At 56.6% G+C, this 25,195-nt stretch overlaps 1 protein-coding gene across 15 annotated transcripts in view; it reads left to right on the forward strand.

Moving 5' to 3' along the window:
• Arhgef10 (Rho guanine nucleotide exchange factor 10) overlaps positions 1-25,195 on the forward strand; it is a 98,500-nt gene that overhangs the window by 62,685 nt on the left and 10,620 nt on the right. For 14 of the 15 annotated variants that reach the window (XM_078030735.1, XM_078030740.1, XM_078030741.1 and 11 more), the window contains 8 exons: positions 11,365-11,480; positions 11,806-11,933; positions 12,066-12,166; positions 13,271-13,392; positions 14,514-14,600; positions 16,109-16,332; positions 18,057-18,214; positions 21,372-21,514. In XM_078030735.1, coding sequence (XP_077886861.1) covers positions 11,365-11,480; positions 11,806-11,933; positions 12,066-12,166; positions 13,271-13,392; positions 14,514-14,600; positions 16,109-16,332; positions 18,057-18,214; positions 21,372-21,514 — 1,079 coding nt within the window. The remainder of the gene's footprint in view (positions 1-11,364; positions 11,481-11,805; positions 11,934-12,065; positions 12,167-13,270; positions 13,393-14,513; positions 14,601-16,108; positions 16,333-18,056; positions 18,215-21,371; positions 21,515-25,195) is intronic. The other variant, XM_078030742.1, reaches the window with a different exon arrangement.

Genomic DNA, 25,195 nt, shown 5'->3' on the forward strand with positions numbered 1-25,195 from the left:
CGTCTTGCATTTGATTCCCAGAGTCGCTGTGAGTCTTCCTTCCTTCCACCACGCACGGTGAGTGGAGGCCCTGAGTGTGGGGTGGCCCTCGCTGTCCCCCAAGACGTGGTGGAGCCGTCAATGTGCCCCCTGGGACGTGGCGGAGCCCCCCTGTCCCCCGGGACGTGGCGGAGCCCTCGATGTCCCCCTGGGACGTGGCGGAGCCCTCCTGTCCCCCGGGACGTGGCGGAGCCCTCCTGTCCCCCGGGACGTGGCGGAGCCCTCCTGTCCCCCTGGACGTGGCGTGAGCCCTCCTGTCCCCCTGGACGTGGCGTGAGCCCTCCTGTCCCCCGGGACGTGGCGGAGCCCTCCTGTCCCCCTGGACGTGGCGTGAGCCATCGGGAGCCCTCGGTGTCGTCATGAAGCAGTCCCTCCCAGGTCCCTCAGCCCTGGACGCCCTCCTGGTGAGGCTGAGCTGGATGATCCCCGACGTCCACGTGGCAGAGGGCCGGGTTCCTCTTGCTGCGTGTGGTGCTCCACTGACACGCGTCCCTCTGAGTCCCTCCACGTCCTCTTGGGCAGCGTGTCCCTTCTTCTTTGGGACTTGGCAGCATGCTGCGTAAGTGGCACTTTTCCTCTGCCTGTCGTCCACATCCTGGCTGTCGTGATGCTGTGCCGTGGACATGGGAGTTGGGCGTCTCCTCAAGATGCCGTTCCTTCTCCTCAGGTGCGTGGCTGGCGGGGGACCCTGGCTCCGGTGAGGACCCTCCATACTGGGTTCCACCTTCCCTCCAGCGGGGTGCAGGCCCCCCTTTTCTGCCACACCTGCTGGCAGCACCCTGACGCTGCGTGCGTGCCCCTGTGGTCTTGGTCTTGCGTAGGTCTCGCTGCTTAGAAACCAGTTTCCCTGGTGGTCATGATGTTAGGAACTCTTCGTGTCCCTTTGGCCAGATTTTAAAAGTCTTAACAAATCAGTTGAAATTTGTCGCTTCTGTGTGGCTTGTGAGGTGGGACTCAGCTCAGAATCCTGTGGGGTTTCTTCAGACTCAAGAGTGTCCTGCCGCCCTTCGTCTGGGGATGCGGTCAGTGGCCAGCACGTTTGGCGGCAGAGCGAGTGCTGGGATCCTGGTCTATCCAGATTCACACAGGATGGAGAGGGACTGTGGCTGGTCAGGAGGCGAGGGGTCCTGTGGTGTCAGAGCTGTAACATGGACGCATCCTGCCCAGCTGCAGCCCTGGAGTTGGCCCCTCTGTCTGCACCAGGACTTCAGCCCTTTCCTGGGTCTTGCTCCTTCGGGGGTGACAGCTCCAGTCCATGCTCTGTTCTCCCCTTCTGGTCCCTTACTGTCTCGTTCCGAATCGTCTTGAGGGGCCAGGCAGGAGTTCCTGCTCTCACTGCATGTTCACGTGACGGTTCTCCTGTTTGAATGGCTCTGTTCTGGGACATTCTGCTTTGGAAGGCCTGGGTGGTTTGGTGTTGCAGACAGAGCTAGGTCTCCCTGCCTAGCAACCCGTGCTGTGGGAAGGACTGTGGGAGTCCAGAGCCTGCAGGGAGCCGCTCCAGCTCCAGTCCCAGGACACTGCCTTGAGTGGGCCTCTGTCATGCATGCTGGTCTCCCAAGTCCTTGGACTCTGCTCCTAGCACAGGGCTGGAAGCTGCTCACCTTGATCCTCCAGAAACCCATGGATTGGTTCAAGCTTCCTGAATTCCAGAAGTTATTTTGTAAACTGTGGTGCATTTCTTTTCTGGGTGATTTACGAGGTCTCACTGGCTTCCTGGATTGCAGCTCGTGATGGGGGAGAGAAAGACTCTGAACCAACCATGGTGCAGTTCTCGGAGGTGCCCATCACTTCCCATGTGGGAAGTGGAGCTCTGAGAAGATGCTTTCCCTGTTGCCAGGAGCAATGTGACTCTGGGCGGGTTCTATTCAGGCAGCTCTTCACTGCCTGGTTCATTTTCAATAAATAGGTGACAGAGCACTCCCAGCTTACAAGGAGCTAAGTAGGAGTCCTGTGGGGGAAGAGGAATGCTAACCTTGTTCCTCTGGGGCCTCTCCACCAAGCCAGGTTCCTGGAGCATGGCTGTGGAGACTGTCCACCAGTCTTTACACCTTCCAAGCCAGATGGCCCTGAAATGGTGGAATAGTAATAATAATACTGATAATAGTGCACTTTAAGTATATTTTAAAGGGAACACACATTTGCCTGGGCAAATATTGATCATTTCGTTTTGTAACTTTCCTATCATTCTGTGGTTAGTTATATAAGCCTTAAAAATGAGAGTGCAGCATAAATAGAATTAAGGACAAAGATTACTTAGTCATTTCAATATATGTGGCCTTTGTCAAAATTCAGCACACGTTCACGATTAAAAAAAAAACAAACAAACCCTGAAGAGACTAGGGACAGAGGAACCTGCCTCGACATCATGAAGGTGATGTGTGAAGACTCAAAGCCAGCCTCGTAGTGAAGGGGACAACGGAGAGCACTTCCTTCCTAGTCTGGAACAAGATGAGGGTCCACTCTCACCACTGCTGTTTAGTGTAGTGCTAGAAATTCTACCAGAGAGGAGGCAAAAGAGGAAAAGGGATAAAAAATGGGAGAGGAGGAAGGCAACGTACCACTGTTTGAGAAGATAAGATCTTACACTTCACAGATCCCAAAGCTCCACCACAAGATGGCTAGAGCGGATTCGTGTTCCTGGACAGGCAGGGTCAATACTGTTAAAATGGCCTCCCACCAAGTAATAGGCAGACTCAGTGCAAACCCATCCACATTCCAGGGTCATTTTCTAGTTCTCCACAGAAGTAGGAAAAACAGCTCTCAAGTTCATTTAGAGGAATAAAAAACCCGGAATAGCCAAAGCAATTCTAAGCCAAAAAAGAATGCTGGAGGGCTCACAGTTTCTGACTTTAGATTATAGTGCAAAATCATAGTCACAAAACTGCATGGTAAGGTGTAAAAACAGACAGCTGGACCAACAGCACAAAAGAGAAGACAGACAGACCCACACATCTGGTCCTGGACAGAGCTGCCAAGACACACCCTGGAGAGAAGACGCCTCTCTAACCAACTGCTGGGACAACTGTCATCCGAGTGTAGAAGAGCGAGTAGGTCCCTCCCACCCTGTGCCAAAGTCACAGCGGACCAAAGACCTCAGGATTAGACCAGAAACTGTGTGACTCCTAGAGGAAAATGCAGTGACTTCCAAATAGGACCCTAAGCTCAGGTAATGATACCAAGAGTTAATAATTAAACTAACCATCAAATTAAAATGCTTCTGAAGAGCAAGGAAACAATCAGGAATGGGAAGAGAGAACCCACAGAATGGGGAATAATGGGGGAATTTTGCTACCTACTTTTCCAACAGAAGATTAATCGCCAGAATATATAAAGAACTCAAAAAATTTAACATCAAAAAGCCCAAATAACTCAATTAATAAACAGGCAAATGAACTAAACAGACATTCTTAAAAGAAAAAATACAAAAGGCCAACAAATACATGAAAAAATGTTCAACATCGTTAGGAATTAGGGAAGTGCAAACCAGAGCCACCCGGAGATTTCCTCCCCCACAGTCAGAAGGGAGTCATCTGGACGTAGACTCTAGTAAGGCTGCAGAGGACGCGGATGAAAGGAGCACTCGCACTGAGATTGCTGAGATCGTATGGGATTGTATGGAGGCTTCTTAAAAGACTAGGCGTGGAGCCACCATGTGACCCAGCTCTACCTCTTCTCGGTATTTATCCTGAAGAATGAAAGCCGTCTGACTACAGTGAGACAGGCACGTCCATGATTATGGCAGCCCAGTGGACAATGGCCACGCTGTGGGACTGTCAACATAGGTGTCTGTCGATGGATGGATAGATATATATACACAAGGGAGTTTTATGTATCCATAAAGAAGAATGAGGTTATAGCATTTGTAGGAAAATGGATGGAACTTGAGACCATTATGTTAAGTGAAACACCCAACCTCAGGTCAAGGGCCGGATGTTTTCTCTCACATGTAGAAGCTAGAGAGGAAACAGGGAGCAAGGGGGTGGGGGTCTCATGAAAACCAAAGGAGAGCAGTGGGGGAAGAGCACGGGGGATGGCAGGTGGGGAGGGAGGGGGAAATACTGGGGAATGGCATTGCCCAAATTACACTGTCAACACATGTGACAACAGATGACACCGTCAGGTACAGTTATAAAGCTCCAGTGAAAGGTATGAAGGAAAAGAGAGGCACGGGCCCAAGGAAAGGTGGCCCTACCTGAGGACGGCACGGGGCCATGTGCACCTGGGTCGGGCACTGTTCCCGCTGTGGCGGTAGTGCAGACCTGAGAACTGCAGGACCCAGGCGGGCAGCACATCCAGGGGTCTTGCTCGCCCTGGCAGTGGGCCTGAAGAGGCCTGGTGTTCCAGGAAGCATCCACCTCCTCTCTGCAGAGGGGTCAGTGTCTAGTGCCCACCCTCACTCCCAGTCTTCTAAAAGTGCAGTGTGATGGGATCTGTGGGGGACCGGGAGATTGGGGTCACTAACCCCAGGCTGGAAGAGGTGGACTTGTGCTGCCTTGGGACGTGCCACAGGAGAGACCCTGAAAACTTCAGGAGATACAGGAACCTGTTGGGGCCCAGCGTGTGGAGGATAAACCCGAGAGCCCACCAGAGGAGCACACGCCCTGGACAGGACATGCACCAGCAGGGCGGAGGTGGAGTGGGCTCCATCAGGGAACTCTGCCCTGGCCCTTCCACGGCAGGAGGGCAGGGGCTCAGTGTGTGGGAACCGTTCTCCCGAGACCCCAGGGCTGGGGGGCCTTGGTTCCCCCCTTGCCTGACTGCAGAGACTCCAGCGTCTGACCCCGGGCCCCCTGCCTCGCCTAGCAGTGTGCCTTGCTCTGCTGCCACTAAAGCCCTGTGACTCTCCTCACCCGGGGACGGTGGCTGAGGCTGGACTTGAAGGAAAGCTGGGCAGGCTGCTGCAGGCCGGCTGGCCCTGTGTCGGGGGCGTGGAGTCGCCCAGCCCAGTCACCCTGCGGGCTGCACCCGAGCCCGGCTCCTCTTCCCAGGAGCCGGGTGCTTTGAGGGAGTCTGGGGCAGGGGACCTGACCTCTGCCGTCGGTGAGGAGGGGCCAGCCTCAGCTGGGAGGCTTTCCATGTCCCTGAACAACTGGACCGCATGCAGGTGTGGTCAGGAAGCCGGTTTCAGTGGGCGGTCGTCCTTCGCAGCGGGGTGTGAGGCTGCAGGGACCATTCCCCTGTTTTAGTCAGCTGTTTCGCTGTGTGACTGAAAGATCGGCCATAACAGTTTTAGGGGAGGAAAAGTTCATGGAGGGATTCACGGTTTCAGAGGTGTCAATCCGTAGACAGCAGACTCCATTCCACGGGGCTCAAAAGAGGCCGAAGACTGTGGAGGAAGAGTGTGGTGGAGGGCAGCTCCCAGGATGATCAGGAAGCAGACTCCACCCACAGCCGCACCCAGGGCCCTGCTGCAGCCACACCACACCTCCTCGTCCCCAGCTAGTCCCACCAGGGACTGGATCCCTGACTGGGTGGAGCTCTCACAGCCCGGTGCTTTCTCCTGTGAACCGTCTTGCATGGCCTCACCTGGGAGCTTTTGGGGGCCACCTCACATCCAAACCATGACAGCCTCAGGGATGTCCCATGGTGTGAACGACCTCCATGAAGCTCCTGTGACTTGGGCAGTTCCCTGGGTGGCCCTTATGCTCCACCCCTGCTCACGTAGGGCACCTCCACCCCAGCAGGGACTCCTGGTGGTCCTGCTGGCCCCGTCAGCAGGCATCTGGCTGGCCAGGATGACCCGGAAGGCCTTCGGGTGTGGTGGTCCTGGTGGCTTCTTTTCACAGTAGAGTTGTGAAGGACCAAAGCCCAGTGTGGGCACTGCTTGCTGACTCCACACCTGGGTTAGGAGCTGCACTGAAGCCTACCTGCCCTCCCGGGTGGGTAAGTGCCACCACAGAGCCAGGCTGCCACCTCCTCTGTCTGCTAGTGGCTTGTGATGCCTTGTCCCAGTTGGAGTTTTTCAGAACACAGGTCCACAGGGAGCCCGGCAGACTTCCTGTGACCAGCAGCTGTACCTGGCTTCCTGTCCGTCACTGGCCATCTCCTGTCACTGCCTTGTGCGCAGAGCCCTGAGTCCCCTCTTCTGGTCATTCATAGGCTCTTCACCTACTGTGCTATAGAGCGTGAGCACCCAGCACTCTGCCGCTGTTGGGTGCCCACGGTCCCCCTCCGCTTCCCAGCCCCTAGTCGTCATGGTCTCTACTCAGTGTCCGCGTGGGAGGGACTCAGTGGTGCTTGTCGTTCTGTGGCGTCCTCGGTCCCATCCAGGTAGTGGGAGTGACAACTGTCGGGTCAGAGCTGAGTACTGCTGCGTGGTGAAGCCACGGCCACGGCCCCTCGGCTGGCTGTGGGGTGCTGTGTCCTGCGGCAGTGCACGGGGCGCTGTGCTGGGTGTCCCTTTGCAGATTGCCCTCCATTGCATGCCCAGGGGGTCGCAGGGGCTGGGGCAGCACTGTCCTCGGTTTCTGGGACCTGCCTGTGCCCCGCCCTCCTCCCGGCTGCCCTGACCCACGTTCCAGCAGCAGCGTGAGAGCTTGCCCCCGACACTCTTGCCAGCAGCCGCCGTCGTCTGTGTTTTGGGAATAGCCATCCCCACTACCGTGAGGCAGGGTCTCAGCACGGTGTGATTGCATTTCCCTGATGATTAGTGATGCTGAGGGTTTTGTTATATATTGTTTTCTTCTTTTGAGAAACATTTATATAGATCTTTTGCCCATTTTTTAAAGTTGTTTTCACAGGTATTGTTAGTTGCTGATGGACCTTTATTTTGTTCATTTATTCACATGTGGTGCTGAGAATCGAACCCAGTGCCTCACACGTGCTAGGCAGGTGCTCCACCACTGAGCCCCAGCCCCATCCTTTGCCCATTTTTAATTGGATGATTGGGTGGTTTTATTTTGAGTTCCTTATGTATTCTGGATACCAAACCTTGGTCAGATGAGCATTTCACGTGCGTTTTCCCCTAATTCTGTAGTCCTGTGGTTGAATCTGGGATGTCCCCCCAAGGCCAGTGTGCTGAGGCCTGGGTCCCCAGTGCAGCAGTGTCCAGAGGCGAGCCTTGGGGACTTCACGGGGCTCTGACCTCACGGGGGCCTGGTCCCTTGGAGGGCTCACAGCTGAATGGCCTGTGGGGAGGTGGGCCCTGCAGGTGTGCCCTTGGAACTCCCCCTGCCCTTGGGCAGCTGGAGCTGAGCAGCTCCCCACCCCTCCTCTGCCATGATGTGCTGCCTCACTTAAGCCCAGAGCATGGAGCTGGCCCATCACAGGTGGAAACCCCTGGAACCACGAGCCAAAGCAGACCTTTCCCCTTCGATGTTGCAGTCAGCGGTGGTGGAGAGCTGGCCTGCATGAGAGGGTTGTCTCTTCACTCTGTGCATTTGCTGGGCAGAGGGTCCGAGTTTGATAGAATCTGGTTTGCCTGCTCTTGCTTGTGTTGGTTGTGCTTCTGGGGTCTTGTCCAAAATCCCTTGTCAAAGGGCTCTGAGGAAAGTGGATGTTCATGTTAGAAGACTGAGCCTCGGCCACTGTGGGAAAGTCATCTCGGAATGTCCCCTGGTTTTGCTCTTAGGCTCTGGGACCGCTTTTCCTGCCCTGCCTGTGGGAGCAGGGGTGGCTTCCAGACAGGATATCTCCAGGGACTGTTCTCCGCTGGGAGTTGCTGTTCTGCCTCCTGCCTGTCCTGCTCCAGGGCATTGGGAGGAGAAACTGGACAGGACAGGCCTCACAGCACCGTCTCCTCCCTCGGTGCTGCTCTGCCAGCCCCTCCCTGCCTCTCACAGCCACACCTGGCACCAGCAGGTGTGGACTTTGTACCTCGGGGTGCTCCTTCCCCAGGGCAGGTACTGGCCAGTGTCTCCTTGGTGAGCACCGTGTCCTTGCTCTCTGAGGAAGCCATCCTGGGAGCAGGCAGGAGGGGTGGGCGCTGGGGAGGGTGGGGAGGACAGGGGCCGGGGAGGGGACGCTGGAGGTGCCAGGGCCGGTGACTGTGGAACTCAGGAGGGGCCAAGTCCTGGACGGGGCGACGCACTTGGGGGGTCTGGAAAGCAGTGCCTGTCCTGCTGGGTGCTGCCTGGGAGGGGTGGCTGTAGCAGCGGCTCCCTGTGCATCTGGTCCTGCACCCCGCCTCCGCTGGGAAGGCGGCTCCTCCGTCCTGTCCAGGAGTGCTCTTCCCGCCCCTGCCTGGGAGTGGACTGGCCCCAGCCTGGCAGCGGGCCCTGTGGTCCCAGGCTGGCGAGCCTCCAGGAGGCAGAGGGTCCCTCGGGTGTTGGCGCTGCCACGGCCCAGCAGCCCCTGCTTCCTTTCACACAGGGGTCCATTCAGCCCACATCCAGAATTTCCCAGCTGTGGCAGGGGTTTCCATGGAAACAGGCAGTGCCCGTGAGAAAAGGAAAGACCAGAGACCTTCTCACAGAATTTAAAGTACTTGAAATCCACTACTAGGTGGCTGGACATCGGCTCTAACAAAATCTTGAGTTTCAGGTGTTTTATTGGTCAGTAAATTTTGACCATAAAATAGAACAGCTCTCTCCTGGACTGAAGTAACATTTGGACAGCCTCTGCACCAGGTCCCGCCCTGCCGTCCTGCCCCTGCTGGGAGGGTGCCCACCTGCTGCCCATGGTGGCACTCATATGTATTAGTTAAAAATTGATTCACAGTCACTGTCCATTTGACCCTCAGAGCAGTGCTAGGAAGCAGACAGGAAAAGTGGTTTACAGAGAGGAAACAGACCAGGGCCAGAGGGTTGGTTCCCAGCAAGTTCTGGAGCATGGACGCCTGAGCCTCGCTGTGGAGAAACCACGTTCGCAGAGAGTGGCCGGCCCCTGGCCTGCGCTCAGCGACTCTGGTTCCGACATGTTTTCCCTTCCAACATGTGGCTTCTCACAGAGACCTTTGGGGGGAGAAGGAGACGTCTGCAAATCAAGCACAAAGGCTGGACTCCTGATCTGCCCCCCCCCCCGACACAGTTGCCAAGAAGGCACTTCCCTTGTAGCTGACCTCACGCTCGGAGGTGGAGCAGGAGGGGCGAGAGCAGGTAGCCGTGCAACACGGAGTCCCTGTGCAGATGGGCACAGGGTGAGGTCTGCCTGTGCCTTCCTGCCCAGGGGTGGGAGCCACTGTCCTCCAGAACCCAGGGCGCACCAACTAAATACTGTGCCCATGTAAGTGCACTGGGTGGGGCAGGAGACGAGGGGGGACGCTCAAACACCACGTGGCCATGGAGCGGCCCGTGGGCAGCGGCTCCTGGTGCAGCTGTTCCTTCGGCTGACCCAGATGTCACACACAGCCGCACCTGTGCTAACGCTCCTGGAGCTGGACACCAGTGTAAAAGGGTCAGTTTTATTGAATGATAATTGTAAAGGTGACAGAAAGTAGGTGTTGGAAAGTTAATAAAGTTAATATAGCTTTATTAACTTCATGTAGCTTTACTAATTTACTTTATCAGTGTATTCTAGTTATGTTTATAGAGTTTATCAAAAGTTCATAAATGAAAGGAAATATATGCGATAATATAAAATATTCATAAGCATTCTGTAAGGAAAAGTTGTTAAAAAGTTAGTACTTGTATAAAACCACAGGGATAGATTTGTCCCCTTTTTTTATGAAGCTTCATAATGCTTTAGAGGCAACTAACATGAGATTTCATCTTGAAAACCAGGCCTACCCTATGGATAAACCCTTGTAGTCACACCCTTAAACTAAGTGCCCACAAAATGAGGACTGCAACCTCCTCCCATGTAAGCAGTGATGCAGTTAGATACAGGTGACTATGAAGTGTCTATGGTGGACGTGAACCCATCTCATTGGCCCTCACGTACACTGCATTAGACATGCTGTAGGACGGGGAGCCATGTCCAGGGGCCTATGAAATGTTTATGGTGGACGTCCGTAGATCTCGTTGGCCCTCACTACACTGTGCATTAGACATGCTGTAGGACGGGGAGCCATGTCCAGGGGCCTATGAAATGTTTATAGTGGACGTCCGTAGATCTCGTTGGCCCTCACTACACTGTGCATTAGACATGCTGTAGGACGGGGAGCCATGTCCAGGGGCCTATGAAATGTTTATGGTGGACATCCTAGATCTCGTTGGCCCTCACTACACTGTGCATTAGACATGCTATAGGACGGGGAGCCATGTCCAGGGGCCTATGAAATGTTTATGGTGGACATCCTAGATCTCGTTGGCCCTCACTACACTGTGCATTAGACATGCTGTAGGACGGGAGCATGTGCAAGCACCCAGGCTGGTTGAACATCAGGACCCTTGTTGGAAACCATTACAAATGTGAAGGCGTCCATGGTAAAGCTCCAACCCAGCTGTGTCCTTTGGCACAGGACTATGTCCAGGCAGCACCCCGGGGACCCAGGTACCAAGGCACCGCTCCCCTCTCAGCCACACGAATCCCTTCTGCCTGGATTTGAGTCTGGCTCCTTCCCTGGGTAGCAGTGTGAGCTGACGCAGTCGATTTACGTGGACGTAGAGAAGACTGATGTCACCACCCCGTGGTCTACGCGTGGGCCTTGAATGTCGTTCTGAGTTCCAGCCCTTCCTGTTGTACATTTGTGGCCTTGGGCAGTTTCAGCTGGCCTGGGGAACGGGGCCTGCTCTGCCCACAGGTTGCTGTGGAACTCAGTGCCACACAGTCGGAGTAGCACTGCAGCCCACCCAGCCTCAGTAAGTGGTGGACGGCCGAGTGGACACGCACTGCCCACTGCCAGTCAGCACAGCAGAACCACGGCCTCCCTGAATGTTCTGCTTCCTCCTCCCCCTCGCTTCAGGGAGGGTCACAGGGATTCTCTGGGGTGGGTTGGCCCCAGATACTAGAAATTTGGTTCAGATTTAAAATATTGGAAGTGACAAAACACCAGTCAAACCAAAGCGTGAGACGTCCTGTAACATAACCCACAGTGTCCTCCACAGCGGCAGGCCACGCTCCTTGATCATGACAGCCTCGTGGCGCAGGGGCCTGAGGTGGCTCCCAGACAGGGGGTGCTGCTCTTGGGAAACCGGTGACATTTGAACAGGGGGATCCGTCTGCAGTGGTGTGTGTGCCTAGCTTCCACCCCAGGGAAGGTGGGCGAGGGGCACTTGGGGGACTCATCGTGCCATTCTCTGGTGTTCTTCTATAAGTCTAAAATATTTCAAAGTAAGAATTTAAAAGAGATAAAAAAATACTAAATTCTTGAAGATGCCCACTTTTAAAAAATTCAAGATTAACCTCCAACTTAAAATAGTAAATAGAATTTACCCGTGTTTCTTTCCAGCACTGTCGCAGCGACCTGTTCGACCGACCCTCTTTTTCTTGCTTGCTTTGTAGACAAAGTTTACATGGGTCCAGGACAGCTGTATCAAGATCTGCAAAACCTGCTGCACGACCTGAACGTTGTGGGCCAGATTGCTCAGCTGATAGGAAACCTTAAAGGGAGCTATCAGGTAGGTGGGGCGCACCCGAGCTCTGTCGGGGGTGTGGGTGTCTGCAGGTCTGCCATGGCGACTGCACTCCCGACTCTCCGCGTGGCCTGTGGTGCCTTTCCCTTGATTGGGTGGCGGGGCTCCGGTGTAGCTCGTGTGCATCTAGCAGTGCACCAAGGTCAGGTCTGCTCGCCGTGCACGCTGGTCCACCCTGCATGTCCTACTCAGGTGGGGCGCTTTGGGCTTCCCTGAATGTTCTGTGTTGCAACTTGGCTTTTCCTCCTCCTTCTCCTCCATATTTTTTAAACGCTTTTAAAATAAATGTGCTTCTGGGTTCCCTCTGTAGAACTTAAACCAGTCCGTAGCCCATGATTGGACATCAGGTTTACAAAGACTGATTCTGAAGAAAGAGGAAGAAATCAGAGCTGCTGACCGCTGCAGAATTCAGCTACAGCTCCCGGGAAAGCAGGACAAGTCAGTGACATCAGAGAGCCTTCCTGGGCGGGGTGGGTCTCTGGGGGGGGGGCTGTGTGCTCTTGGCTGGTGCCTGGTGAAGACGGGCGTGTGGCGCGCCTCTGTAGAGTGTGCATCTGTTACTCCTGGCAGGTCTGGGCGGCCCACTTTCTTCACGGCTGTGTTCAACACGTTCACGCCTGCCATCAAAGAGTCCTGGGTCAACAACTTGCAGATGGCCAAGCTCGCCCTGGGTAAGATATGGCTCACTGAAGCTGACCTGGGTGTGCTCGAGAAAGCCACGCATCCTGCTGGTTGTCCTCTGTGGACCTTTCTCTGCCGAACTCCTGTCTCAGAGGATAAAATCAGAAAGACAAAGAGACTTGGTGATAGTCCCCCATTGGCCTGAAGGGGTGTTTTCAGACGTGTGTGATCTTTAAGAAGTGTGAGTGATGATTCAGGGGTTGCAGGAAGGAGGCTCAGGCTGCCCTTGGAACCGGACTCCTGGCGCCCAGCTTTTGAGCATGAGGTGGTCCAGTGTTGGGGCCATGGTCAGAGCGCCGGCCTGGTATGGGCATCTCCCAGGAGCAGGCGCCGCCCGGGCTCTTCTGCCTGCCTGCTGTCCCCTGTGGCGACACACGAGTGAGGGCCTGCCGTGGATCTGCATGGCTTGATGACTATTTTCTGGTTCCTCTGTCCCTTGGCCACTCATGTGGCTCACCACACAGACCTGCTGTGCAGACACTGGGGTGTAGATGTGTGTGAGCTACTCCTCCAGATGAGACTGTCAGAACCAAGCAGAAGGGACACCTGGTCTGCAGGTGGACCCTCATCCCCTGGGGAGCTGGGGGGCGGGAGGCAGGGCCTTCCTGCTGTGGTGGGGCTGTACCCAGGGCAGACGGCCCACTGCTCCCTTTCTCCTGAGCTGGCGGTGTGCCAGGTTGGGCTCAGAGTGACCACACATGGGAGACGGCCACTCTGAGGGAGGGAGTGGATGTGAAGATCTTTGAGATGGTTCTTCAAAGCCAGGACGGACCCTTAGCTGCAAACGTGTCTTCCTGGTATCGTCCTCCTTCACCCGCAGTGTCAGCCCCACCCCATCCCTGGTGTGTGACGGCGGCCCTCCAGGGGACTTTGAACATGGAGGGTGAAGGAAGCAGCCTGAGGGAGAGCGCAAGGGCACTCGGCAGGCGGGGCTGGGGCTCTCGCTCTCTGGGACCCCGAGTGCTGTGCCCGCTTTAGGAAGAGGAGGTGCTGCCACCCCGAGCAATGCTGGTGGCTCAGGCTCCTGAGCAGCAGAACTGGGGTGTCGCGTGGCTGCTCCTGGGACTGAGCGCCACTCTCTGAATGTAACGCAGAGGAGGAGAACCACCTGGGCTGGTTCTGCGTGGACGATGAGGGCAGTCACACCAAGAAGGAGACGCACCCTCTCCTCGTGGGACACATGCCAGTGACGGTGGCCAGGCAGCCAGAGTTCAAGGTACATGCGCTGGGTGGGCTGCCTCTCCTGCAGGCGTACCCGGGATCGCTGTGAGGGTGTGAGGGTGTGGTGGGGCAGTCCTCTGGGCCAGCCACCGCGGCTGCTTCTCCCGAGGGTGAGTCAGAGATGTCTGAGAGGACTCCGAGGTCGAGTCTCGGCTCTTGTCCCCAGGGTGGCCCTGCAGCTCCCTGGAGTGGGAGGGCCTCTGGACGGCACAGGACTGCACACTGCTGGTGCCAGGCGGGCCTGGTGCCCAGGGAAGCCCACGAGCACTCAGCTCGTCAGGTTCCGCTTCCTGGGCTCGGCAGGCCGTGTTCCTGAGCGCTGGGGGCTCCTGACCTGCCTTTCCCTTTCCCGTGGCTAGTCCCCGGCCACGCTTGGCCTGAGCGCTCAGGGTTCACTTCTACAATGTGAGCACAGGGCTGACAGTGGCCTGGGTCTGCTGGGCTCCCTCAGCAGGGGTCCTGCTGACCAGCATGGAAGGTGTTTCGGAACAAAACTGCATCTGCACCTGTGGACAGATTTAGCTCCTGGTCTTTGTTCCCTGGACAGTAGAACAGGAAAAGCATTCACGTGGTGTGCTGTCAGCCCCTGACCGCCGTGCCCAGAGGCCTGGCACAAACCACCTAGGGGAGGTTTCATGGGTCCAGTCTGTGGTCAGCTGAGGCAGAGCACAGGGCAGGAGGGGTGTCCAACAAAAGCAACTCCGAACATGGCCTCAGGGAGCAGAGAGCTCTGTCCCCAAGGACCCACCTGCTACTGCCCACCTGCCTGCAGCTGCCACCCAGCCATCCCCTGTCAGGGGATTAGTGCCCAGTAGGGTCAGGCTTTCCTCCCTTCAGTTCTGAACGCTCCTGCACTGTCTCCCGTGAGCCTTGGGGGACACTTCATGTGTCGACCAAGACGTGTGGAAGTCACGTGGCGTCAGTGTCACAAGTGCCTGAGCAGATGTCAGGCGTGGAGGCTGCGCTGGGCTGTCTGCCTGGGTGAGGAGGGAGGGCTGGGCCTCAGTCGCCCGCCCCTGCTGTTCTGACTGTGAGAGGCAGGACCCGAGCCTGTGGTGGTGTGAAACTGGGATCACCAGCTGGGGTCCCCTGACGAGCTGTGATTGGTGTCTTCAGATCGAGTGTGCTGCTTATAACCCCGAGCCTGACCTCCATCACGAAGGCCAGCCAGAGCCGTCCCCCGCGGCGCGTGGCTTCCTGTGGGTAAGGGTCTCTATTTGTACTGCACGTTCACCTAGAATCGCGCCCACAGTCGTGGGAAGCTCAGCTTTGAGCAGCTAAGAAGAGTGTCGGTCCCCGCGAGCCCAGGTGACGGCCACACACGGAGCCTTTCTCTGATGGGCGCTGATGACTGGGGAAAGATGAAATTCTGGGAATTAAAATGTTGATTTCTGCCCTTTTCCATGTAAAACTTTTACAAGATCTGATGTCATCCAGACAACTGATCTGACTAGTGTAAGAGCCATTTTGCTGTTTATTGCCTGTGGGTGGTTAGATTAGAAGGACTTTCCTTGTTTCCAGACATTGGTGGCTTTTTACCCTGGAGGCTTGGCTGTTGGAATTAATTTGTTCCAAGTAAAACGCAGCATCTAAAATTACCCTGCATTCGCAGTGGGCCTTCCTGGTTTGTGCAAATGGAGGACAGTCCTCAGGCGCAGGGACTCAGGTCCACCCTCAGCCCGAAGCCCGGCTCTTCCCAGCTGGACTGTGGTCCAGGGTCATGCCTTGCTCGCTACAGGCAGAGCTCCTGCCCGAGTGGTGTTCCTAGCCGTGCTGACAGCGCAGCGGCCGGGCTGGCTGGCATTTCATAGCATCTGTGAAGGAGGGCAGACGCGTCATTGCCTTGGGGTGCAGGTTTTCCGCCCACAGGGATCTGGGCTGGCTGGGGGTTTCCTCCTCTTCTGGTGACACCCCACTCCCCAGGGCTGGCACAGGGACACCGCAGTTGGTCTTCCCTCCCCGACAGGGCAAAGGAGGGTGTCCTTGTAACGTGGAATAGGAGGCCTAAGAACATGCTCAAATTGGTGGAGAAGAAAGGGGTCTGTCATCAGGGTCAGCCTGGCTCTCTCGGACTGGCCCTGAGTAGGGACCCGTCGTTGCCCCGTACACAGCTGGACTGGAGCTGCAGGTGGAAGACCGAGTCTGCCGCGTACTCTCGGGCACTCGCCGTAGCAGGTGCACAGATGCCCTTCAGGTGCAAGTCTTCAGAGGGCTGCACGCATCGGGGACATGAGAAGGGATGGCCCGCCCTGGGACATAGTCTTTTTTAGTTTTGAGTCTTGTTTTCTTAGCTGAGGGCTGTGAAACTCCAACGTTAACTTACTTAAGATGGATGTGATTTGCCCTTCAGGACTGTGTGAATAGGTCTTTGCCCTTGTGTGGTGACGAGTGGGTGGGTGAACACAATACCTTTATTTACTTTTATGTGGAGCTGAGGATCGAACCCAGTGCTGAGCAAGCACTCTACCACTGAGCTGCCACGGCAGCCCTGGGTGTGTGGTTTTTAAGGCATGTCTTTTTAAAGACAAAGTTATCCCCTGTTACTACATATTTAAAGACCTAACTCTGTGGAAGGGCCAGGGGCCTGGGAGCAGCTGGTTCAGAGGCAGACTGCTCTGTGTGGGGTCGATCCTCACAGGAGGCTGCCTTTCTTCTGGGGTTCCCGGGGCTCCCCTGCACCCTCACTCTCTTTCTCTTAACTCCCTGATCAGATTGGAAGTTGTAGTGACCAGATGGGTCAGATTGCCATTGTCTCCTTTCACAACTCCACCCCCAAAGTCATCGAGTGCTTCAACGTCGAATCCCGCATCCTGTGTATGGGGTACATTCCTGCCGAGGAGCAGCAGCGGGAGCCCAGCACCATTGTGGACCCTGAGGCCCAGGCCACCAGAGCATCTGAAGTGCCCACCATCTGTGTGGGCACGGAGGAGGGAAGGTAGAGGTCACGTGGGGTGTGGCAAGCTGTGCCCAGACACCTAGGGCCCATCCTGGGAATAGGCGTTGGCGTGAGCGTCGGGCAGCAGGCGGGAATGACGAGATCCGGGGTGGGGTCTCTGCGCTCTGAAGTCACCAGTGATTGGGCCCCGGGAATTATTCTAGGAGACCCCAAAGAGCAATGGAAGTTTCACCCCTGCTGTTTGTCCCTAAGGTACTCATTTTTATCATGCTTTAAAAGCACACCACTCTTGCATTTTGGAATAAAAAAGCTATTTTTCGGTGTTATGATCGCATTGAACGTTGACATCCTTTAATGGAAAGTTAAAATGATTTTCCTGATGTGAAGTTAAGCCATAGGAAGATCTAATCATTTTTATGACCTAGAATTTCTATTTTAAATATAAGACAGAAATCAGGGTGCTGCAGACCTGTTGGAAATGCAGCCGGTGTGTCTCGGAGCAGGAGGCGGGCTCAACAGGGAGCGGGAGGAGGGCTCAACAGGGAGCGGGAGGCGGGCTCAACAGGGAGCGGGAGGCGGGCTCAACAGGGAGCGGGAGGCGGGCTCAACAGGGAGCGGGAGGCGGGCTCAACAGGGAGCGGGAGGCGGGCTCAACAGGGAGCGGGAGGAGGGCTCAACAGGGAGCGGGAGGAGGGCTCAACAGGGAGCGGGAGGCGGGCTCAACAGGGAGCGGGAGGCGGGCTCAACAGGGAGCGGGAGGAGGGCTCAACAGGGAGCGGGAGGAGGGCTCAACAGGGAGCGGGAGGAGGGCTCAACAGGGAGCGGGAGGAGGGCTCAACAGGGAGCGGGAGGAGGGCTCAACAGGGAGCGGGAGGCGGGCTCAACAGGGAGCGGGAGGCGGGCTCAACAGGGAGCGGGAGGAGGGCTCAACAGGGAGCGGGAGGCGGGCTCAACAGGGAGCGGGAGGCGGGCTCAACAGGGAGCGGGAGGCGGGCTCAACAGGGAGCGGGAGGCGGGCTCAACAGGGAGCGGGAGGCGGGCTCAACAGGGAGCGGGAGGAGGGCTCAACAGGGAGCGGGAGGAGGGCTCAACAGGGAGCGGGAGGCGGGCTCAACAGGGAGCGGGAGGAGGGCTCAACAGGGAGCGGGAGGAGGGCTCAACAGGGAGCGGGAGGAGGGCTCAACAGGGAGCGGGAGGCGGGCTCAACAGGGAGCGGGAGGCGGGCTCAACAGGGAGCGGGAGGAGGGCTCAACAGGGAGCGGGAGGAGGGCTCAACAGGGAGCGGGAGGCGGGCTCAACAGGGAGCGGGAGGCGGGCTCAACAGGGAGCGGGAGGAGGGCTCAACAGGGAGCGGGAGGAGGGCTCAACAGGGAGCGGGAGGAGGGCTCAACAGGGAGCGGGAGGCGGGCTCAACAGGGAGCGGGAGGCGGGCTCAACAGGGAGCGGGAGGAGGGCTCAACAGGGAGCGGGAGGAGGGCTCAACAGGGAGCGGGAGGAGGGCTCAACAGGGAGCGGGAGGAGGGCTCAACAGGGAGCGGGAGGAGGGCTCAACAGGGAGCGGGAGGAGGGCTCAACAGGGAGCGGGAGGAGGGCTCAACAGGGAGCGGGAGGCGGGCTCAACAGGGAGCGGGAGGCGGGCTCAACAGGGAGCGGGAGGCGGGCTCAACAGGGAGCGGGAGGAGGAGATGCTGTTGAGGGCGCGGGGCCTTCTGGGTGGGGAGGGGGGGGCAGTGTGCAGACTAACTCGTGTTTTCCTTTTAAAGCATTTCCATTTACAAAAGCAACCAAGGCTCCAAGAAAGTGAGGCTTCAGCACTTTTTCACTCCCGAGAAGTCCACGGTCCTGAGCCTGGCCTGCTCACCGCAGGGCCTGTATGCTGGCCTGGTCAACGGCTCGGTGGCCAGCTACACCAAGGCTGCAGGTACCGCACTCCCTCCCGACCGCTCCTGGGGTTGTTTCCGTCCCACCTTCCCCTGGTGCCTGTCACCTCTGGTCCCTGGCTTCTGTGACGTGTTCCTTCTGGAAAGGCGTCCGTGGGACACGTGGGCTCCATGCTGTGCAGTGTGCTCTCCTGGAGCCCACCTGGGGCTCCGTCCTCTCCGCCCACCCTGCCCACTGCACTGAGGCCCCACCTCTCTGCCTCCCCTGGCAGCTCCATGTGGTGCTGCCAGCCTCCTCCTGCCCCAGCAGGGTCCTTCCTGCCTCTGAGGTTCTTGGTCCTCCTCCGGGTCCCTCAACCTCCAGCCCTCTTTGCCACCTGTCCACCTTTAACTGGCAGTTCTGTGGCTCTGGGGCAGCAGAGAGGAGCACTGCCTGGCCTCGGGGCCCTCGCAGCCTTGCGGATTGCCCAGCCTGGGCTCCCTGTCTCCCGTCTTGTCCTGCTAGCAGCGGGAGCTGGTGGGGGTGCGTGTGCAGTCCAGCTGCTCTCCCTGTGCATCGGCCTTCTAGAGCCTGTAGTGTCGGCACAGCACCACTGTCCTCAGCCCTTCTCTCACGACCTCCACTGTCCCTTCTCTGGAAACCCTGTTCCTGGGCTTCCCTGCCCTGTGCACGGCTGCTGGCCAGGTCCCCCCGGCTCCTCTCATGCAGGGATAAGTGCAGACCTGCTGTGCTGCAGCTGGGAGCCCACCCTTCTGTGCCCTGCCACTGCACTGCCACCCCAGACCCACACCACTGCCCACGGGCTGGCCTTGTGCCCGGGCTCACGTGTCCAGCGCCCTTTGGTGCTGCCCCCTGGCCCTGAAGGGTTTTAGTGCAGCAGAGGGCTTTCCTCCAGCAAAAGCTGCTCCCACCAGGAGGGGACACCGTCCTGCAGCCAGGCTCCGTGCCCCTTAGGATTTCCCTCCTGTCCTGTGGCCCACCCACCAGCACCTCTTGTCCCTGCTCCTGGACCTTGCAGCCAGGCCCCACCGTCACCACCTGCTCCAGAAGGCCTTGGCGACCACGTGGCTTCCTGTGTCACCTCTGTCTTCGTCTTGCACTCCTACAGTCTGCCCTCCCCGCGTTCGCTCATGAGCTTTTAAAACTGCCAATTAGACCTTGGCCCTCTCCTGCATAAAGCAGTCAGGGTTTCCCGTGTGCTGGGAATGCAGTCCCAGTTCCCGCCCTGGCCCGTGAGCCCCGCTCCCCTGCAAACCCCCCCTTTGTTAGCCCTGGTCCTGCTCAGAGTCTGTCCCTCCTGGAGGTCTGCACCACCCTGAGCCCAGGCACAGGACTACCTTGCACTTGGCCTCTGACCTTCCTGAGTCGTTTCCATGGCCAGGGGCTGCATCGGCCCTTCCCCCATGGTGGGAATTCCCTGGAGGGTGGAGCCTCCTCTTGCCACCCTAGGGGCAGCAGGTGGAGTGATGCCACAGGTTCGAAGTGTCACTAGTTTGTGCATGGAATGTGACTGGTGTCGGTGGACTGAGAGGCCTGGCCTGAGGCGCAGATGCAGGGGGAGCTGTTGCCAGAGGCGGTCCTTTCGGCCCAGGTTCACGTTGCACGTGGCCCCAGGGAGACAAGCCTACGGTATCTAGAAAGAGTAGCTAAGAGGCTCAGAAATCAGAGTTCAGTTGTGGGAGCTGATCCTCAACCAAGGTAAACGTCTGGAGTATCCCACCTCTGACCTTTGGGGTCTTGTTTCAAAGGTGGCTTGCTCTCAGTGGGTCAGTGCAGTACCATCCTGGTCGGCTAGTGGGCAGAGCCACTCTGCCCTCAGAGCATGTGAAAGTCAGAGAAAACCTGTCCATCAGAACTTCCGTGTCCCATCATTGCTTTCCAGGATGGGAAGGCCTGTGCATGCATGTGTAAGGGCACGTGCGTGTGCAGCCATGTGCACTGTGGGTGTGCACGTGTGCTTCCATGTGTGTATATGTGAGTGGGAGGGTGTGTGTGCATTGTGTTGGTATGTGTGCATATGTGTGTGTACTTGTTCCTGTGTGTGCAAGTGCAGGTAGCACGTGTGAATAAGAAGGAGTGTGTATATATGTGTGTTAGTGGGTGTGCATGTGTGTGTGTGCCTGGGTTTGTGTTCAGATGCATAATTGCAACTGGACCTGGTGCAGGTGCAGAGTAAAAGGCAGGCCAGTGTCCTTGGAGGCTGTGGGTTCCCTGAACACCATTCAGCTGCGTCACAGCTGGAGTCCCCATGGCAGTCAGAGCCACAGCTTGCTGGCAGAGACTGCACAGCTCAGCTTCAGACAGGTGCCCACAGTAAGCTGTGGAGCAGGGCATTAGTGCTCGGCACCAGAGCACAGGGTAGAACCAAGACCTGGTTCTCTGAGCAAAGTGTGTTGTCTTGATGTGAGGCCAAAGGCAGTGAGGCTGTGACACTTCCGTTACGTTTTTGAGCATGGTGGCTTAATTAGTGGCTAGACTGAGAATCACAGAGTTAGTTTTAATCACTTACAGGGTAATTACATCTGTCACTTTAAAATCTGTATTAAGTCTTGCTTGAAGTAATTTTTATTGATAAGTTTCTGACTCATACTTCATGTGAAGTGTGATAGACCTCATTGTAGATCTTTGAAAATATTTTCAAACCAAAACGTATTCCTGAGTGTCAGGACAGGGAGCAGTGTGAGAAGACAGGAAAGCCGTTCACTTCCGTTTGGACTGTTTTTCACGTTCAGGGAAGGTGCGGTTTCTCCTCCAGGTGCCGTGCATGTCTAGCAGATGATGGGAAGCTCTGAACGTTGGCTCAGTCGTTTGGAGTGCAGCTCCTTCCAGCCATGATCCCGTCACAGTAGTGTTGCTTGCACCTCTTGCCCCCTGGGTGCTGTGCTGAGCTTTTTACATGCTTTATCTTGCTTATGGTTCTCCCGTCTTGGAGGCTAACGGAGGCATCTGAGATTCAGCGCAGATGAGCCGTTTGTTTGGCACAACCCCCGCTGGGCCCTCCTCTGTCTTCCCCACACAGACTCCTGATGGCATTAATTCTTGAGGCCATGGGCACACCCAGAATTAAGCATAAGCATCAAAATTGCTATGGACATTTTGGTTGTCTGTTATTTAAAGTGATCTGTGATCCTGTTTATTTGTCCCTGTGCATGGTTACCTGAACTCCAATGAAATTAAAAGAAATGTTTTCTTTTAAGATGGATCCTGGAATTCAGAACCTCAAAAAGTGATCAGACTGGGCGTCCTGCCAGTTAGAAGCCTCCTGCTGATGGAAGACACCTTGTGGGCAGCGTCTGGCGGTCAGGTGTTCCTCATCAGCACAGAGACTCATGCTGTGGAGGTGAGTCCTCTCAGGTGGCTGCGTGGCGTGGGGAAGGCATTTCAGAGCAGGGTTCCTGGTGAGACACCGTGTGCTGTGCAGAGCCCGGGGGCTGCGTGCCAGAGGAGGGGAGTGCCTGACGGGGCCAGTGGCCAAGCGCTCTGTTGTGGTTCCCTGGGCACGGCAGCAGCTGGCACCTCGTGGCCTGGCCTGCCAAAAAGTTCCACTCTTACATGGCTTTTACTGTAAAGGCCTGTGCCCAGCTGTCCTGTTTACCCACGACCATCTCTCGCCCCGTCTTTCTCTAAGCAAACACAGGGCACACGGGCATTTTTTTCAGCCATTAAAATGATTCTCGTCATGATTACACCTTCCTTTAATGCTCACATTCAAGGTCATAGAAAGTCTGTCCAGGTAGGTGAGGGTCCAGCACCTGTCTGAGGACATGGTCCATTGACTATGTAAATAGCTGCAAGTTCAGGAACAAACTTGGGTCATTATCGACTCTCAAGATGTTGTCCAGAGGTTTCCTAGGGGGTGTATCAGCTCCCCGGTGGGGACCAGGCCACTGTCCTGGTATTTCAGGATGAGCTCTTGTGGCGTGTTCTGTAAGTACACAGGGAAGTGGAACTTCGGCTCCCAATAAGGAGAACTTCATTTTGGGTGTGTGCTGGTGATGAAACCCAGGGCCTTGCGCATGCTAAGCCGTGCTCTGTCGCCCAGCCACACCGCCAGCCCGAAGCATCCTCTGAATTGTGGTGCAAAGATGGAGAGTTGCTGGCAAAGTCAAGTTCTTGAGAACAGGTGTGGGTGCCGTCTCCAGCCAGAGAAGGACTCTGAGGGCGCTGCAGGGGATCAGGGCCTGGTTAGAGCCACAAGGTTCCTGGTCGGGGTCCTGGACAGACTCAGGCCTGACTTCTCCCCTTGGGCCACCACTAGCCTTCCTGTGTTTTTCTGGTTGGTATTTTTGGTGCTGTGGCTTGTTCAGTGTACCCAGACCAGTCAGGGAAGCGTGGCCACCAGGAGCCCCTGAGCTGTGTCATCCCAAGAGTCTTGTAGTCCAGCCCCACGCGGCCTTCCTACGGGGATGTCAGAGGCCAAGGGAAGGAAGCACAGTTAAAGGATGCAGTGCCCAGAGCACAGCCCGAGAGCAGACTGGATGCCAGTTAGCACACGGCTCTGCAGCGTCTTCAGGGCGAGGCTGTGGCGGATTCAGAGTGTCAGCCTGACACGTCATCCTGGGGCGTTGTCATTGAGTGCAAGACGAACTGCACCAGGCTGAGGCCCAGGGGTGCAGAATCTGGGGTTCATTGTTGTGTGGGTTTCCCTGGGCAAGGTCTGTGATATGACCTGGTGGCAGGGCCAGTGTGCCCCGTGTCCCACCTTGGGCTCCTCCTCTTATGGGCTTCGGGGGGTTGTTAAGCTCCAGTGTCGTGTTCCTGGTACGATCTGGGATGCCTCCAGGTCCAAGTGCTCCTGATTTCATTGACAATTGGGCAGGAGGTTATTTGCCAGGTTGTGCCAAGGAGTGCCAAGGTGTGCCAAGGAAGGAAGGGCTGCGGACTTGTGCTTGGCTCTTTCTACCATGGCACTTGGACCCAAGCAGAGCAGCTCCTGGCCAGCTGCTGCAGCATAGAATAGGGGACACAGGGACAGGCACAGTCTGGAGACGGCTGCTCCTCACCGTGGAGGGACGCAGGGCCACAGCCTGCTGTCCATGACAGGTCTGCCCGTGTCGTCCTGTGCCTGGACAGGAGGTGGGACCTCTGGCTGACATCAGCCAGGGAGGAGACCGCCGCTGAGTGTGCAGCAGGGCTCCCAGCAGGCACTCTGAGTATGGGATTTCAGGAGGACGGTGCACTAGAGTGGACAGCAGTGCTGGAGGCAGCTTGGGAGCTGTGCTAGGGGTGAGCTGCTCTGGGGATGAGCTTGCAGAGGAGGCTGAAGACGGGGCACTGGCCCTTCAGGGCAGAGGGAAGGGTGAACGGCCAGGCTCTGGAGCAGACAGGATGTCTGCCTGCACCACTCTGGAGAGCACACAGCCCGAGGCTCTGACCAAGCAGCTGGTCAGGAGGAAAGGGATGGCCTGAGGGTAGAAGTTGAATGGAGGAGGAGCAGGAAACCCTAAGAAGTCCACAGAAGATTACTACCACCCCGAACAGAGTGCACAAGCCAGCAAGGCCACAGGTTCCCAGGCCACTGCCCAGGAGTCCAGCAGAGGACTGGCAGTGCTGAGAACACCATCACCAAGAGGGAATACTTAGAGATAAACCTGACAGAGAGTACAGGCATGTGCCCTGGAAACCAGCGGGAGACCCCCTGTGTAGATTGGAAGGGAGGGTCCCAGGTGGCCACAGCACCTGCAGATGGGGCAAGCAGATCCTAGCACTTGGTGTGGAATGAAGGGGTCCGGCATGGCCAGAGTAATGTGGGAAGGCAACAGAATTGGAGGACTCACCATGCCCATCTCAGCCTCTCCCTGAACAGCCACAGTGACCAGGGCAGTGTGGCACTGGCTCAAGGACAGCATGTAGACCAGGGAAGTAGAGCGCAGGAGCAAGAGCATGTTCCGACTGTGAACAGCCCAGTGGCGGAGACTGTCTACAGCCGTTGCCCTGGGCCCAGGCCACATGCAAATGCTGATGTGGGTGAGTTAGACCCAGCAGAAGAGCTCCAACCATGAGCACTCTCAAAGGAAGCCGAAGGGCCAGTCTGGTGACCTCGGACCAAGCCACAGCTTCTTAGGTAGGATTCCTGGCCAGGTGCAGTGGCCTGGCCTATGATTCCAGCAGGTGGGGAGGCTGAGGCATGAGGATTGTGAGTTGAAAGCCAGCCTCAGCAACTTAGTGAGACCCTGTCTCAGACTAAAAAGTGAAAAGCCATGCAGATGTACCTCAGTGGTAGAGCATCCCGGGTTCAAACCCCAGTACCTGAAAGAAAAGAAAGGAGGAAAGACGGTTGGGAGAAAGGAAGGGATGGGCGGAAGGGGGGTGGGAGGAAGGACATTAGGGCTGGGAAAATAGCTCAGTGGTAAAGCACCCTGGGGTTCAATCCCTAGAGCCACCAAAAAAAAAAAAAAAAAGATGACACCTAAATCACAAGCAGCTGTGTCAGTGGGAAAAGAGAGAAACTGGATTTCACTCAAATTAAAACTGTGCTTCAGGATACACAAGAAAGTAGAAAGAATGAGGTAGAATGAATACAGCTCATGTGATATGATCACATGTCCAGTACACATAGCAAACCAACAGTGGGCAAAGGAACTGGACAGACTGCCGCAGTCTGGCTGGGCACAAATCGCGAGCCACTCAAGCAGGAACAAACTTTATTTCCCAACTCCCACGAATGCTACGCACGCAGGCCACGCGGCCTTCCCACACACCATACACCAACCGGAAATCCTTCCTCCGGCACTTCCCCAACCAACGGGAACTCCCCAACTCCCCAGAATCCCCGGGAGAACTCCAAAGTAGCCGGCCTGAGGCGGACAGCAGGGGTGTAATATACAATTGAATCACAGCTTAACTTAACCATCGCCATCTCAGTGGCTTGCTGGCATCACCTTTCAACCACTCCCTTCTGGCAAAAATGCTGTGCCTCATTCCGACTGGGCTATGGCTCTCAGCACAGACAGTTCTGCAGAGAAGCTGCCCAGGTAGAAGTCCTTGGAGAAAGGCCAGTGGAACCAGCCAGTGCTGCAGG

This window comes from Ictidomys tridecemlineatus, chromosome 14 (genome assembly GCF_052094955.1).
Source record: "Ictidomys tridecemlineatus isolate mIctTri1 chromosome 14, mIctTri1.hap1, whole genome shotgun sequence".
NCBI lineage: Eukaryota > Metazoa > Chordata > Mammalia > Rodentia > Sciuridae > Ictidomys > Ictidomys tridecemlineatus.